The sequence below is a fragment of the Nerophis ophidion genome, linkage group LG13, assembly GCF_033978795.1.
Source record: "Nerophis ophidion isolate RoL-2023_Sa linkage group LG13, RoL_Noph_v1.0, whole genome shotgun sequence".
NCBI lineage: Eukaryota > Metazoa > Chordata > Actinopteri > Syngnathiformes > Syngnathidae > Nerophis > Nerophis ophidion.
Window position 1 is genome coordinate 10,507,684 of NC_084623.1, and position 18,235 is coordinate 10,525,918.

Sequence of the window (18,235 nt, forward strand, 5' to 3'; positions counted from 1 at the left end):
AGCTAGACCGTGTAGTATTTTATACGTAAGTAGTAAAACCTTAAAGTCACATCTTAAGTGCACAGGAAGCCAGTGCAGGTGAGCCAGTACAGGCGTAATGTGATCAAACTTTCTTGTTCTTGTCAAAAGTCGAGCAGCCGCATTTTGTACCAACTGTAATCTTTTAATGCTGGACATGGGGAGACCCGAAAATAATACGTTACAGTAGTCGAGGCGAGACGTAACAAACGCATGGATAATGATCTCAGCGTCTTTAGTGGACAGAATGGAGCGAATTTTAGCGATATTACGGAGATGAAAGAAGGGCGTTTTAGTAACGCTTTTTTGTGTGACTCAAAGGAGAGAGTTGGGTCAAAGATAATACCCAGATTCTTTACCGAGTCGCCTTGTTTAATTGTTTGGTTGTCAAATGTTAGAGTTGTATTATTAAATAGAGGTCGGTGTCTAGCAGGACCGATAATCAGCATTTCCGTTTTTTGGCGTTGAGTTGCAAAAAGTTAGCGGACATCCATTGTTTAATTTCATTAAGACACGCCTCCAGCTGACTACAATCCGGCGTGTTGGTCAGCTTTATGGGCATGTAAGGTTGGGTGTCATCAGCATAACAGTGAAAGCTAACACCGTATTTGCGTATGATGTCACCTAGCGGCAGCATGTAGATGCTGAAGAGTGCAGGGCCAAGGACCGAACCCTGGGGAAATGCGATTTATGTGATCTAATATACAATACAACCACATCTCATTTACATCATCACACAAAGACAATACATGCTCTTGTTCACATCTGTCATCATTTGTGAAAACAACCATGATTTTAACAGACACACCTCACAATTTACAGCAAAAATGCTGTCATGGATAAATATAACACACATTAAGTTGATCTGTCAAACATAGTGCCCACCTTATTGACCGTGTGAGCAGCTTTGATCGCTCCAAAGCCACTTTTTAACTTCAATTGTAAATGAAGAGTAATGTGTTAAAATTTTCAAAGTAGATCCATTACATCTGGGCGAGAAGGGTTAAACTTTCCGTGAGGACCAGCTCCTCCCTTCTCAGCTCTTGGGTGTAACACAAACTCTTCAGCGTATTCTATTTTTTACCCTGTCATGGCTGCTGCATGGCTGTTACAGAGGGTGATGCCAAGGAGCCCAGTCACTGTTCCCCAAGTCTTCCTGAGGTGGTCGAGGAGCGCGTCCTCCACTCCGGGTTCCCTTGCAGCCTCGCAGGAGTCGGACAAGCCTCGGACCGTGAGGGATCTCCCACATGTCAGCCCCTTGGAGCTGCTCTATAGAATGGTGGTCCAGGGTTTCTACAGCCGCCTGCATGAGCTCCAGGTACTTTGTTCAGTTTACGGTTGATACCAGCTTTTTCACTCGTTTAAGATGCTGAGAAACTCTACACCTGGGGTTGTGCAATGCATGTTTGGACCGAGTACGGGGTTATGTAATGTACTTTTATGTTTGGACCAAGGTGGAGGAATGCATAACTTTAACACATAACACAGTAACACTGAGTTAAAAAAAAAAAAAAAAAAGTACAGTGGAAAGGGATTAGTTTGCCTCTCAGTAATGGATAAGGTGAGTAGAGCCAGTGAGTAAACTGACCCACCTATTGTTTCTAGGCAAACATAAAGAGCTCTCTTGGCATGTTCGTGTAACCATAAATTCCTGAAGGGTTTCTCTTTCGCCGTAATAATAAAGTGCTTACCAAATTTTTCATACCATAACATGCATTAAAGGGGTCATATTATTAAAGTTAAAGTCCCAACTCCTTTTTAACTCGTATTCAATTAAATAGACTGCAAAGACAAGATATTTAATGTTAAAACTGAAAAACTTTTATTTCTTTTTTTCAAATAATTATTAAATTAGCATATAATGGCTGCAACACATTGCAAAAAAGTTGGCAAAGGGGGCATTTTTGCCACTGTGTTACATGGCCTTTCCTTTTAATAACACACAGTAAACGTTTGGGAACTGAGGAGACCAATTTTTGAAGCTTTTGGAATTATTTCCCATTCTTGCTTGATGTACAGCTTAAGTTGTTCAACAGTGCAGGGTCTCCATTGTGGGATATATATATATTTATATATATCAATCAATCAATCAATCAATGTTTACTTATATAGCCCTAAATCACTAGTGTCTCAAAGGGCTGCACAAACCACAACACAAACCACTACCACATCCTCGGTAGGCCCACATAAGGGCAAGGAAAACTCACACCCAGTGGGACGTCGGTGACAATGATGACTATGAGAACCTTGGAGAGGACGAAAGCAATGGATGTCGAGCGGGTCTAACATGATACTGTGTAAGTTCAATCCATAATGGATCCAACACAGTCGCGAGAGTCCAGTCCAAAGCGGATCCAACACAGCAGCGAGAGTCCCGTTCACAGCGGAGCCAGCAGGAAACCATCCCAAGCGGAGGCGGATCAAGTATATATATATATATATATATATATATATATATATATATATATATATATATATATATATATATATATATATAAGTATGTATATATAAGTATTTATATATGTGTATATATGTATATATACATATATATGTATATATATGTATATATATACATATATATGTATATATGTATGTATATATACATGTATGTATATACACATGTGTACATATATATATATATATATATATATATATATATATATATGTATATATATATATATATATATATATATATATATATATATATATATATATATATATATGTATTCCTTGCGCTAATTGACTGAAAGAGTGCGCACTTGATGTCACATTATCGATGGAAAAATAAATTTTTGGACCACATGATTTGCCTGAGCGGCTAGGAGACACTGAGAGTAACAAGCGGTACAAAATGATTAGACAGGACAGATTTTCTTTTTAAAAAATGATACAAAAATAGAATAAATTAAATAAAAAAAATTTGTTTTTTTGAACATGGGACTTCCATCCATCCATTTTCTACCGCTTGTCCATTTTGGGGTCCCGCGGGCCGGATTTTGGACGCTGGCGGGCCGGATCAAGCCCACGGGCTGTAGTTTGGGGACCACTGATTTAAATATTTCATGATTTAACTATTTATTGATTTAATTTGTTCATGGTTTCATTATTTTAGGATTTAATTAATTGGTAATATTTTTTTTTTTCAAAACAATGGTTTTATTTATTGATGAGACGTTTAAATAATCATTAAAATATCTCTTTATTTATTTATCTTTGTCCCACTAGGCCTCCATAGTTTACATGATACTATGAAGTAAGCTCAAACAATGGCGGGAGGTTTTTTTAAACAATATTGTAGAAGCTATAGTAGTTTGTAGCATGGGTGTGGTTTGGTCTTTTCTGGCGTTTACCCTTTGACGGCCATTGTAGATAAGAAAATCAAAATTTAGAAAACTAATCGAGACATTACAAAAAAGCTGCCACAAAATCGGGCATTTTAAACCACAAAAATCCCCCCAAAAACATTGAATTCCTGTAGGGACTGCTAAGTAAAAACAAATAGGTCATCTTACTGTACTCGCCCTATTTTTTTTATTGGTGTCTTGTTATGTTATGTAAAAAAAGTTTTGGTACAGTACTCTATTGACAAGCAGTTAAAATTGTGACCTTCGTCCTCATGCATCGACACCCATGTCTTTCATTGACTTTTTCCTGTCATCAGCTGTATGAAAAGCGACTTTACGGGCCCATATACAGAGATGGACTAAAGACCGTGGCCCTGAACTCACCAAAACTGCTGGAGGAACTCCTGAGGAATGAGGAGAAGTTTCCTCGGCGAGGAGACATGTCTCTTTGGAAAGACTATCGGGACATGAAAGGATTCGGCTACGGACCGTTCACAGAGTAAGACTGATGCGTGGCAACACAAAGCACGTTTTATCCCAGTGGTGCTCAAACCTTTTCCACCAAGTACCACCTGAGCAAACACTTGGCAATAGCACATTTGGCCTAATTATTCATTCAAACCAACAGCTAGTGCGTACTTACAGTACTGACACTTTGTAGGGCGCAACATACATCAAAGCCTGAGCTGACCAACACACCATGAACTATACACTACTGCCATCTAATGTCTTGGACTTGCACCTGCAATTGCAATTTCGTGTCATACCCGCAAATGAGACTCAGAAATGAGACAATGAAACAAGACATAACAACGGGACAGTAGTTGTTATAATCGGCTCATTTTTAAATAATGCAAAAAAAGAGATTTTCTTACCAAAAACAATTAATATTTTGCTAACACACACAAAAGGACCGGACATCGGTACTATACGGAAAAAGCTGGCAGCTTAGTTGCCATAACTCTTGTGCTAAATTTCCATTGTTTTTTACAACATTATATTGTTAGTGGAAAAACAGTACAAGTTATTTTCTTATTGTGGTAACTCAGCTGCCAGTCCTTCTATCGTAAAAATAAATCACAGTAACACAACGTTAAAAAACAACAACCGTAGATTTTACAGTCAAAAACTGGCAATTTAAACAGAAATTTAACGCAAAAAAATTGTAGTTTTTTTCAATTTACAGTAATATGCTGTAATAACACCATAACATTTATTGTCATTTTCATTAATTTGATGGGTAATTTGCTGTAAAGTGAAGTATTTTTAATTGATTTTATTAAGACACTTTGTAGGGCGCAACAGACATCAAAGCCTGAGCTGACCAACACACCATGAACTATACACTACTGCCATCTAATGTCTTGGACTTGAACCTGCAATTGCAATTTCGTGTCATACCCGCAAATGAGACTCAGAAATGAGACAATGAAACAAGACATAACAACGGGACAGTAGTTGTTATAATCGGCTCATTTTTAAATAATGCCAAAAAAGAAATTTTCTTACCAAAAACAATTAATATTTTGCTAACACACACAAAAGGACCAGAAATCGGTACTATATTGAAAAAGCTGGCAGCTTAGTTGCCAGAATTCTTGTCCTAAATTTCCATTGTTTTTTTACAACATTATATTGTTAGTGGAAAAACAGTACAAGTTATTTTTTTATTGTGGTAACTCAGCTGCCAGTCCTTCTATCGTAAAAACAAATCACAGTAATACAACGTTAAAAACAACAACCGTAGATTTTACAGTCAAAAACTGGCAATTTAAACAGGAATTTAACGCAAATTTTTTTTTTTTTTTTTAATTTACAGTAATATGCTGTAATAACACCATAACATTTATTGTCATTTTCATTAATTTGATGGGTAATTTGCTGTAAAGTGAAGTATTTTTAATTGATTTTATTAAGACACTTTGTAGGGCGCAACAGACATCAAAGCCTGAGCTGACCAACACACCATGAACTATACACCACTGCCATCTAATGTCTTGGGCTTGAACCTGCAATTGCAATTTCGTGCCATACCCGCAAATGAGACTCAGAAATGAGACAATGAAACAAGACATAACAACGGGACAGTAGTTGTTATAATCGGCTCATTTTCAAATAATGCAAAAAAAGAGATTTTCTTACCAAAAACAATTAATATTTTGCTAACACACACAAAAGGACCGGACATCGGTACTATACGGAAAAAGCTGGCAGCTTAGTTGCCATAACTCTTGTCCTAAATTTCCATTGTTTTTTTACAACATTATATTGTTAGTGGAAAAACAGTACAAGTTATTTTTTTATTGTGGTAACTCAGCTGCCAGTCCTTCTATCGTAAAAACAAATCACAGTAATACAACGTTAAAAACAACAACCGTAGATTTTACAGTCAAAAACTGGCAATTTAAACAGAAATTTAACGCAAAAAATTTTTAGTTTTTTTCAATTTACAGTAATATGCTGTAATAACACCATAACATTTATTGTCATTTTCATTAATTTGATGGGTAATTTGCTGTAAAGTGAAGTATTTTTAATTGATTTTATTAAGACACTTTGTAGGGCGCAACAGACATCAAAGCCTGAGCTGACCAACACACCATGAACTATACACTACTGCCATCTAATGTCTTGGACTTGAACCTGCAATTGCAATTTCGTGTCATACCCGCAAATGAGACTCAGAAATGAGACAATGAAACAAGACATAACAACGGGACAGTAGTTGTTATAATCGGCTCATTTTTAAATAATGCAAAAAAAGAGATTTTCTTACCAAAAACAATTAATATTTTGCTAACACACACAAAAGAACCGGACATCGGTACTATACTGAAAACGCTGGCAGCTTAGTTGCCAGAATTCTTGTGCTAAATTTCCATTGTTTTTTACAACATTATATTGTTAGTGGAAAAACAGTACAAGTTATTTTCTTATTGTGGTAACTCAGCTGCCAGTCCTTCTATCGTAAAAACAAATCACAGTAACACAACGTTAAAAACAACAACCGTAGATTTTACAGTCAAAAACTGGCAATTTAAACAGAATTTTAACGCACATTTTTTTTAGTTTTTCTCAATTTACAGTAATATGCTGTTATGAAACCATAACATTTATTGTCATTTTCATTAATTTGATGGGTAATTTGCTGTAAAGTGAAGTATTTTTAATTGTTTTTATTAAGACTAAAACATGTTTGGAAAGTATAATAATATACTGCAATATTTTTTGAGATATCGGATACTATTAAAGTTTAAAAGGTTTGCAATTTCAAGCCGTACATATAATTTTACTGTCCCCCCCAAAAAAAATCAATTACATTTCGTGAGTACTTTATTGACACATATCATATCCCTTAAAATTCAAACGTCCCTACTAAATTTTAAAACTGCCATAAAATCATGGCTCAGCTCAACCTCTACCTGACCTGAACCAAAATCGATCCCCGAAGCATCCAACAGGTTTATATGTGTCAGGTTCAAACACTGATGACATCTATTAAACAGACAAGAAGCAAGGAATCATGCATAGACAGAGTTCAATTTAGTTCAATGAGGAGAGACGTTTTGGGCTGTACTCTTATTTACAGATACAACCTACGCTCTAAGGTTCAGTCCCACCTGCTCCTCTATTTATTTGGGTGGTCCCTGGTTACATCACTGAGGCTGCTTCTGAAGGAAGGGGGGGTATTTTCATATACATATGTATATGTATATCATTTATCCATTTTTTAACATATTTTTTTTATATACATGTTGCAGGTTGTGTATATTTTATTATTGAATACATCAAATGTGATGAATATTTAATGAACCGCAATGGAAACAAGCCTTTTGGATTTTGTGCCATCCAGTTGCCGTTTTAAAGCATTACATGGATTCAATTCTTTAAGATGTCAATAAATTTCTCAATCCATCAGTCAGTCAGTCAATTTTCAGGTGTTTGCGGGCCAGATAAAATTATGTCGCAGGCCAGATCTGGCCCCCGGGTCTTGAGTTTGACATCTAATGGATAATCCTATGTGTACCAGCTAATATCGACTTTACGCTCTGAAGTGAAGGACAACTTGACCTATGTACGATCATATTTAAATGAATAATGACTGACTATATGATATTTGAAATTCATAACACGGCCACTTTATCTTGAATTTGTTGGCACTTAAAAATAGGAACAACTTTTTAAATTGCATCCATCCATCCATCTTCTTACACTTTTCGGAGGTCGGGTCGCGGGGGCAGCAGCCTAAGCAGGGAAGCCCAGACTTCCCTCTCCCCAGTCACTTCGTCCAGCTCCTCCCAGGGGAAAGATAGTTCCCAATGTGTCCTGGGTCTTCCCCGTGGCCTCCTACTGGTCGGGCGTGCCCCAAACACTCTTCTCCATGTGGAGGAGCAGCGGCTTTTCTTTGAGCTTCTCACCCTATCTCTAAGGGAGAGCCCCGCCACCCGGGCGGGGGAAACTCATTTCGGCCGCTTGTACCCGTGATCTTATCCTTTCGGTCATAACCCAAAGCTCATGACCATAGGTGAGGATGGGATGTTGATCGACCGGTAAATTAAGAGCTTTGCCTTCCGGCTCAGCTCCTTCTTCACCCTCACTCGTAAGCAAGACTCCGAGGTACTTGAACTCCTCCACTTGGGGCAAGATCTTCTCCCCAACCCGGAGATGGCACTCCAACCTTTTCCGGGCGAGAACCACGGACTCGGACTTGGAGGTGCCGATTCTCATCCCAGTCGCTTCACACTCGGCTGCGAACCGATCCGAGTGAGAGCTGAAGATCCTGGCCAGATGAAGCCATCAGGACCACATCATCTGCAAAAAGCAGAGACCTAATCCTGCAGCCACCAAACCAGATCCCCTCAACGCCTTGACTGCGCCTAGAAATTCTGTCCATAAAAGTTATGAACAGAGTCTTTGACAAAGGACAGCCTCGGCGGAGTCCAACTTATGTACGCGGGCCCAGAACTTGGTGATACGTCCCTGAACCAGACTATACCCGAATCATAGACTACATAGGTATTCATGAAATAGTGCCTGGGCATTTCTTCCGTTTTCCATTTTAATGGGATCATCTTTGTCTCTCAAGGGAGGGGGAGAGTTGGTACCAGCTGAGGACCTTGTTGAACAAGCGCATGATGCATCCCAAAGACTCCGCTCTGTACGGCAGCATAATCAATGCCGTGGTTGCGGACTTCATCAAGAGGCTTTATTACGTGCGCCGGTGCAGCCCGACAGGAGATCTGGTGGGGAATTTGGCCAATGAGTTTTACTGTTTTTCACTAGAAGGTAAGTCCAGTAAGTTCTACCCGGATGGTTCTAGCTTCGCTTGAATTATATTCTGCTCGTCCTCATTTTAAGGTATTTCCACCATACTGTTTGAGACCCGACTCGGCGCTCTGGAGAAGGAGATTCCAGCCGGTACCCAACAGTTCATCAATTCCATCGCCAAGATGTTCTCCAACAGCTTTGCCGTGGTGGTAACGCCCAAATGGAGCCGGAATCTACTGCCTTATTGGGGACGCTACATCGACGGATGGGAGGGCATCTTCAGCTTTGGTAAGTTATTTTTGATTGATTGAAACTTTTATTAGTATATGTAAACTTTTATAGTATGTAAAGCGCTTTGAGTCCCTTGAGAAAAAGCGCTATCCATCCATCCATTTTCTACCGCTTATTCCCTTTCGGGGTCGCGGGGGGCGCTGGCGCCTATCTCAGCTACAATCGGGCGGAAGGCGGCGTACACCCTGGACAAGTCGCCACCTCATCCCAGGGCCAACACAGATAGACAGACAACATTCACACTCACATTCACACACTAGGGCCAATTTAGTGTTGTCAATCAACCTATCCCCAGGTGCATGTCTTTGGAAGTGGGAGGAAGCCGGAGTACCCGGAGGGAACCCACGCATTCACGGGGAGAACATGCAAACTCCACACAGAAAGATCCCGAGCCTGGATTTGAACCCAGGACTGCAGGACCTTCGTATTGTGAGGCAGACGCACTAACCCCTCTTACACCGTGAAGAAAAGCACTATATAAATATAATTCACTTCACTTCACTATATTGCACAATACAGTACATATTCCGTACAATTGAATACTATCAATCAATCAATCAATGTTTACTTATATAGCCCTAAATCACTAGTGTCTCAAAGGGCTGCACAAACCACTACGACATCCTCGGTAGGCCCACATAAGGGCAAGGAAAACTCACACCCAGTGGGACGTCGGTGACAATGATGACTATGAGAACCTTGGAGAGGAGGAAAGCAATGGATATCGAGCGGGTCTAACATGATACTGTGAAAGTTCAATCCATAATGGATCCAACACAGTCGCGAGAGTCCAGTCCAAAGCGGATCCAACAGAGCAGCGAGAGTCCCGTTCATAGCGGAGCCAGCAGGAAACCATCCCAAGCGGAGGCGGATCAACAGCGCAGAGATGTCCCCAGCCGATACACAGGCAAGCAGTACATGGCCACCGGATCGGACCGGACCCCCTCCACAAGGGAGAGTGGGACATAGAAGAAAAAGAAAAGAAACGGCAGATCAACTGGTCTAAAAAGGGAGTCTATTTAAAGGCTAGAGTATACAAATGAGTTTTAAGGTGAGACTTAAATGCTTCTACTGAGGTGGCATCTCGAACTGTTACCGGGAGGGCATTCCAGAGTACTGGAGCCCGAACGAAAAACGCTCTATAGCCCGCAGACAAATACTACAAACCCCGTTTCCATAGGAGTTAGGAAATTGTGTTAGATGTAAATATAAACAGAATACAATGATTTGCAAATCCTTTTCAACCCATATTCAGTTGAATGCACTACAAAGACAACATATTTGATGTTCAAAATCATCAACATTTTTTATCTTTTTGCAAATAATAAATAACTTGGAATTTCATGGCTGCAACACGAGCCAAAGTAGTTGGGAAAGGGCATGTTCACCACTGTGTTACATCAGCTTTTCTTTTAACAACACTCAATAAACGTTTGGGAACTGAGGAGACACATTTTTGAAGCTTTTCAGGTGGAATTCTTTCCCATTCTTGCTTGACGTACAGCTTAAGTTGTTCAACAGTCCGGGGTCTCTGTTGTCGTATTTTAGGCTTCAAAATTTTCAGTGGGAGACAGGTCTGGACTACAGGCAGGCCAGTGTACTACCCGGACTCTTTTACTATGAACCACGCTGTTGTAACACGTGGTGTGGCATTGTCTTGCTGAAATAAGCAGGGGCGTCCATGATAACGTTGCTTGATTGGCAATATATGTTGCTCCAAAACTTGTATGTACCTTTCAGCATTAATGGTGCCTTCGCATTTGTATAAGTTACCCATGCCATCCATCCATCATCTTCCGCTTATCCGAGGTCGGGTCGCGGGGGCAACAGCCTAAGCAGGGAAACCCAGACTTCCCTCTCCCCAGCCACTTCGTCTAGCTCTTCCCGGGGGATCCCGAGGCGTTCCCAGGCCAGCCGGGAGACATAGTCTTCCCAACGTGTCCTGGGTCTTCCCCGTGGCCTCCTACCGGTTGGACGTGCCCTAAACACCTCCCTAGGGAGGCGTTCGGGTGGCATCCTGACCAGATGCCCGAACCACCTCATCTGGCTCCTCTCGATGTGAAGGAGCAGCGGCTTTACTTTGAGTTCCTCCCGGATGGCAGAGCTTCTCACCCTATCTCTAAGGGAGAGCCCCGCCACACGGCGGAGGAAACTCATTTCGGCCGCTTGTACCCGTGATCTTATCCTTTCGGTCATGACCCAAAGCTCATGACCATAGGTGAGGATGGGAACGTAGATCGACCGGTAAATTGAGAGCTTTGCCTTCCGGCTCAGCTCCTTCTTCACCACAACGGACCGGTACAACGTCCGCATTACTGAAGACGCCGCACCGATCCGCCTGTTGATCTCACGATCCACTCTTCCCTCACTCGTGAACAAGACTCCTAGGTACTTGAACTCCTCCACTTGGGGCAGGGTCTCCTCCCCAACCCGGAGATGGCACTCCACCCTTTTCCGGGCGAGAACCATGGACTCGGACTTGGAGGTGCTGATTCTCATTCCGGTCGCTTCACACTCGGCTGCGAACCGATCCAGCGAGAGCTGAAGACCCCGGTCAGATGAAGCCATCAGGACCACATCATCTGCAAAAAGCAGAGACCTAATCCTGCGGTTACCAAACCGGAACCCCTCAACGCCTTGACTGCGCCTAGAAATTCTGTCCATAAAAGTTATGAACAGAATCGGTGACAAAGGACAGCCTTGGCGGAGTCCAACCCTCACTGGAAATGTGTTCGACTTACTGCCGGCAATGCGGACCAAGCTCTGGCACTGATCGTACAGGGAACGGACCGCCACAATAAGACAGTCCGATACCCCATACTCTCTGAGCACTCCCCACAGGACTTCCCGAGGGACACGGTCGAATGCCTTCTCCAAGTCCACAAAGCACATGTAGACTGGTTGGGCAAACTCCCATGCACCCTCAAGAACCCTGCCGAGAGTATAGAGCTGGTCCACAGTTCCACGACCAGGACGAAAACCACACTGTTCCTCCTGAATCCGAGGTTCGACTATCCGACGTAGCCTCCTCTCCAGTACACCTGAATAAACCTTACCGGGAAGGCTGAGGAGTGTGATCCCACGATAGTTGGAACACACCCTCCGGTCCCCCTTTTTGAAGAGAGGAACCACCACCCCGGTCTGCCAATCCAGAGGTACCGCCCCCGATGTCCACGCGATGCTGCAAAGTCTTGTCAACCAAGACAGCCCCACAGCATCCAGAGCCTTAAGGAACTCCGGGCGGATCTCGTCCACCCCTGGGGCCTTGCCACCGAGGAGCTTTTTAACTACCTCAGCGACCTCAGCCCCAGAAATAGGAGAGTCCACCACAGATTCCCCAGGCACTGCTTCCTCATAGGAAGACGTGTTGGTGGGATTGAGGAGGTCTTCGAAGTATTCCTTCCACCTGTCCACAACATCCGCAGTCGAGGTCAGCAGAACACCATCCGCACCATACACGGTGTTGATAGTGCACTGCTTCCCCTTCCTGAGGCGGCGGACGGTGGTCCAGAATCGCTTCGAAGCCGTCCGGAAGTCGTTTTCCATAGCTTCCCCGAACTCTTCCCATGTCCGAGTTTTTGCCTCCGCGACCGCTGAAGCTGCACACCGCTTGGCCTGTCGGTACCTGTCCACTGCCTCCGGAGTCCTATGAGTCAAAAGGACCCGATAGGACTCCTTCTTCAGCTTGACGGCATCCCTCACCGCTGGTGTCCACCAGGGGGTTTTAGGATTGCCGCCCCGACAGGCACCAACTACCTTGCGGCCACAGCTCCGATCTGCCGCCTCGACAATAGAGGTGCGGAACGTGGTCCACTCGGACTCAATGTCCAGCACCTCCCTCGTGACATGTTCAAAGTTCTTCCGGAGGTGGGAATTGAAACTTTGTCTGACAGGAGACTCTGCCAGACGTTCCCAGCAGACCCTCACAATGCGTTTGGGCCTCCCAGGTCTGTCCGGCATCCTTCCCCACCATCGCAGCCAACTCACCACCAGGTGGTGATCGGTAGAAAGCTCCGCCCCTCTCTTCACCCGAGTGTCCATAACATGAGGCCGCAAATCCGATGACACAACTACAAAGTCGATCATGGAACTGCGGCCTAGGGTGTCCTGGTGCCAAGTGCACATATGGACACCCTTATGTTTGAACATGGTGTTTGTTATGGACAAACTGTGACGAGCACAAAAGTCCAATAACAAAACACCACTCGGGTTCAGATCCGGGCGGCCATTGTTCCCAATCACGCCTCTCCAGGTTTCACTGTCGTTGCCAACGTGAGCGTTGAAGTCTCCCAGTAGGACAAGGGAATCACCCGGGGGAGCACTTTCCAGTACTCCCTCGAGCGTTCCCAAAAAGGGTGGGTACTCTGAACTGCTGTTTGGTGCATAAGCACAAACAACAGTCAGGACCCGTACCCCCACCCGAAGGCGGAGGGAGGCTACCCTTTCGTCCACCGGGTTAAACTCCAACGTACAGGCTTTGAGCCGGGGGGAAACAAGAATTGCCACCCCAGCCCGTCGCCTCTCACTGCCGGCAACGCCAGAGTGGAAGAGGGTCCAATCCCTCTCGAGAGAAGTGGTTCGAGAGCCCTTGCTGTGTGTCGAAGTGAGTCCGACTATATCCAGCCGGAATTTCTCGACTTCGCGCACTAGCTCAGGCTCTTTCCCCCCCAGTGACGTGACGTTCCACGTCCCAAGAGCTAGCTTCTGTAGCCGAGGATCGGACCGCCAAGTGCCCTGCCTTCGGCTGTCGCCCAGCTCACAATGCACCCGACCTCTATGGCCCCTGCTATGGGTGGTGAGCCCATTGGAGGGGTGACCCACGTTGCCTCTTCGGGCTGTGCCCGGCCGGGCCCCATGGGAACAGGCCCGGCCACCAGGCGCTCGCCATCGTGCCCCACCTCCGGGCCTGGCTCCAGAGGGGGGCCCCGGTGACCCGCGTCCGGGCGAGGGAAATCTGGGTCCATGATGTTTCTTCTTCATATAGGTCTTCGAGCTGCTCTTTGTCTGATCCCTCACCTAGAACCTGTTTGCCTTGGGAGACCCTACCAGGGGGCTTTATGCCCCCGGACAACATAGCTCCTAGGATCATTGGGACACGCAAACTCCTCTACCACGATAAGGTTGCAGCTCAGAGAGGAGTTACCCATGCCTTGGGCACTAATTCACCCCCATACCATCACAGATGCTGCCTTTTGAACTTTCTGGATGTTGTTGATGAATGGCTTTTGCTTTGCTAGTAAAGCTTTAACTTGCACTTACAGATGTAGCGACAAACTTTATTTAGTGACAGTGGTTTTCTGAAGTCTTCCTGAGTCCATGTGGTGATATCCTTTAGAGATTGAGGTCGGTTTTTGATACAGTGCTGTCATAGGGATCGAAGGTCACGGTCATTCAATGTTGGTTTCCGACCATGCCGCTTACCTGGAGTGATTTCTCCAGATTCTCTGAACCTTTTGATGATGATATGGACCGTAGATGTTGAAATCCCTAAATATTTTGCAATTGCACTTTGAGAAACCTTGTTCTTAACTGACAAAAGAATTTGAATCCTGTTTTAAAATATATTGCATCTTTCTTATTATTTGTAGATTATTTGAAGTGATCAACTGTTAAATGTCTGTTATACAAGGCCAGGTTTGGATTAAACCAGAGATGTCAAGTGCAGCTTAGGGGCCATTTTCAGCACAAAGCTTTTTTTTTTTTTTCCGAATGGTCAGCGACGTATTTCCAAGAATAAATATATTATTTTATTATTGAGCTGTATTTTTAGATATTACACTCAACACGTTTTGTTTAGATAGCATGTATTTGCACACATTAGATTGTTTTTCTTAGTGTATTTTACGCATAAAATATAACAAAGTAGCTCCTGTACAACTTTTAATTGTGCTGTAGTTTGGACACTCCTGCATTAAAAAGTAAAAAAAAAAAAAAAAAAACACTAAAAATTGTCCAACACATTCCAGGAAGTGATGCATGTTTATAACATTCATGGAGATCTCCACATTTATTTCAGCCAAGCCGCTGATCGACAAGAAGTTGGAGGACATTCAGCATCGCCTTGACAACAATGAAGATGTGGAGGGAGAGTATTTAACGTACCTGCTGTCAAACACTGACATGAGCACCAAAGACGTGTACGGGAGCATCGCTGAGCTTCTTTTAGCTGGAGTAGACACGGTAATTTATGTCCACACATTCTACTAAAATTCTGTTCGAAGTGGCACATATAACAGGGCTATTCAGCTCTGTGCGGTTCTTTAGGAACACTTGGGCTTTTGATTAGATTAGATAGTAGATTAGATAGTACTTTATTTATTCCGTCAGGAGAGTTCCTTCAGGAAAATTAAAATTTTCAGCACAATCCCATTCAAGTTTAGACAAACATTACAGGGAGACAATTTTAAAAATGTTTTTCTTTTCATTTACCGTATTTTCCGGACCATAGGGCACACCGGATTAGAAGGCGCACTGCCGATGAATAGTCTTATTTTCGATCTTTTTTCACATATAAGGCGCACCGGGTTATAGGGCGCATTAGAGGAGTCATATTATTATTTGGATGAGGAAAGTGAGAGTGAAGAACTAGAAAAAAAATACAACTAGACGGCAGATCGATTCAGATGTTATTAGACAAATTTACAAAGATAATTCTGGAAAATCCATTATCTGCTTATTGTGCTACTAGTGTTTTAGTGAGATTATATGGTCGTACCTGTACAACCTGAAAGTTGGAGGGGTGTGGCCACGGGTGTGGTGACCGCCAGTGTCTCTGAGGGAAGCCACGTTTCTCGACAAGGCGAAGGCAGCTGGTCGGGCCAGGCTGAGATTTTTATTTATTTTTCCTTGTTTCTCCACGGTGGAAGTATCAAACGGCGCAGGAGGAACGACGCAAGCTCTCCGCTCATGTCTACGGTAAGAGCCGACTTATTACCACAATTTTCTCACCGAAACCTGCCGGTTGACATGTGGTAGGGAACCATGTCCGATCCGGTGGCCATGTACCGCTTGTCTGTGTATCGGCTGGGGACATCTCTGCGCTGCTGATCCGCCTCCGCTTGGGATGTTTTCCTGCTGGCTCCGCTGTGAACGGAACCCTCGCTGCTGTGTTTGATCCGCTTTGGACTGGACTCTTGCGACTGTGTTGGATCCATTATGGATTGAACTTTCACAGTATCATGTTAGACCCGCTCGACATCCATTGCTTTCCTCCTCCCCAAGGTTCTCATAGTCATCATTGTCACCGACGTCCCACTGGGTGTGAGTTTTCCTTGCCCTTATGTGGGCCTACCGAGGATGTCGTAGTGGTTTGTGCAGCCCTTTGAGACACTAGTGATTTAGGGCTATATAAGTAAACATTGATTGATTGATTGATGTTGGCTTGCCCGCCTTGTTCCATAGTAAAGCTTCACCGTCATCTTTCGGGAATGTAAACAAGGAAACACCGGCTGTGTTTGTGTGGCTAAAGGCGGCCGCAATACACCGCTTCCCCCCTACATCTTTCTTCTTTGACGTCTCCATTATTAATTGAACATATGCAAAAGATTCAGCAACACAGATGTCCAGAATACTGTGGAATTATGCGATGAAAGAGACAACTTATAGCTGGGAACGGTGCCGGACCAAAATGTCCTCTAGAATACGTGACGTCACGCGCACGCGTCATCATACCACGACGTTTTAGCTGATACATCCGTGCAAAATTTAAAATTGCAATTTAGTAAACTAAAAAGGCCGTATTGGCATGTGTTGCAATGTTAATATTTCATCATTGATATATAAACTATTAGACTGTGTGGTCGGTAGTAGTGGGTTTCAGTAGGCCTTTTTTATGTTAATTATGCACATGTACAACAAGCCAGTCTTTTATTGTAAAAAAAACAACATCTTGCTACATTTAGACCTCCAACACTCTCACATGGACTGTTCACCTGCTGTCCAAGTACCCTCAAGTCCAGGAGAAGCTCCATCGGGAAGTGTGCACGTTGAGCAAAGAAAACAGGAGCCCTTCTGCTGAGGAGGTGACCCGTATGCCGTATTTGAGGGCCGTCGTCAAGGAAGCACTGAGGTACAGTGGATTTTGATGCTTTTAATAATCCAATTTACTGTGTAACACCATTAATATTATTATTATTATCACAACTTGACAGGATGTATCCAGTAGTGCCTCTGAACGCCAGGGTCATTACGGAAAAGAGTGTTGCTGTCGGTGGTTATCAGTTTCCCAAAAATGTAGGTTTTCCTATTTAATTGCAACCATGTAACATTATAATAGTATGTCCTGTTTTGCCTTCAGTACTAAGACAAAAGTCCAGTGGAACCGCGATTCACGAACGTATTTAGTTCTCCAACAGGGTTTGAAAGCACAAAACCCCTTAACTTTTAACAGTCAAGTCGCTACAATGCCCATCCGTCCATTTTCTACCGCTTATTCCCTTTTGGGGTCGCGGGGGGCACTGGTGCCTATCTCAGCTACAATCGGGCGGAAGGCGGGGTACACCCTGGACAAGTCGCCGCCTCATCGCAGGGCCAACACAGATAGACGGACAACATTCACACACTAGAGCAGGGGTCGGGAACCTTTTTGGCTGAGAGAGCCCATCCATCCATCCATCTTTTTCCGCTTATCCGAGGTCGGGTCGCGGGGGCAGCAGCCTAAGCAGGGAAGCCCAGACTTCCCTCTCCCCAGCCACTTCGTCTAGCTCTTCCCGGGGGATGCCGAGGCGTTCCCAGGCCAGCCGGGAGACATAGTCTTCCCAACGTGTCCTGGGTCTTCCCCGTGGCCTCCTACCGGTTGGACGTGCCCTAAACACCTCCCACGGGAGGCGTTCGGGTGGCATCCTGACCAGATGCCCGAACCACTTCATCTGGCTCCTCTCGATGTGAAGGAGCAGCGGCTTTACTTTGAGTTCCTCCCGGATGGCAGAGCTTCTCACCCTATCTCTAAGGGAGAGCCCCGCCACCCGGCGGAGGAAACTCATTTCGGCCGCTTGTACCCGTGATCTTATCATTTCGGTCATGACCCAAAGCTCATGACCATAGGTGAGGATGGGAACGTAGATCGACCGGTAAATTGAGAGCTTTGCCTTCCGGCTCAGCTCCTTCTTCACCACAACGGATTGATACAACGTCCGCATTACTGAAGACGCCGCACCGATCCGCCTGTCGATCTCACGATCCACTCTTACCCCACTCGTGAACAAGACTCCTAGGTACTTGAACTCCTCCACTTGGGGCAGGGTCTCCTCCCCAACCCGGAGATGGCACTCCACCCTTTTCCGGGAGAGAACCATGGACTCGGATTTGGAGGTGC

At 44.2% G+C, this 18,235-nt stretch overlaps 1 protein-coding gene across 1 annotated transcript in view; it reads left to right on the top strand.

Moving 5' to 3' along the window:
• The first annotated feature begins 1,055 nt into the window (after window positions 1-1,055).
• The window catches only part of LOC133564229 (sterol 26-hydroxylase, mitochondrial), a 20,741-nt gene continuing 3,561 nt past the window's right edge, over window positions 1,056-18,235 (top strand). Inside the window, exons 1-7 of the mRNA XM_061918385.1 lie at window positions 1,056-1,336; window positions 3,681-3,862; window positions 8,450-8,649; window positions 8,722-8,919; window positions 14,939-15,102; window positions 16,824-16,990; window positions 17,073-17,154. Of these exons, the coding sequence (XP_061774369.1) occupies window positions 1,109-1,336; window positions 3,681-3,862; window positions 8,450-8,649; window positions 8,722-8,919; window positions 14,939-15,102; window positions 16,824-16,990; window positions 17,073-17,154 (1,221 nt within the window). The 5' untranslated portion in view covers window positions 1,056-1,108. The remainder of the gene's footprint in view (window positions 1,337-3,680; window positions 3,863-8,449; window positions 8,650-8,721; window positions 8,920-14,938; window positions 15,103-16,823; window positions 16,991-17,072; window positions 17,155-18,235) is intronic.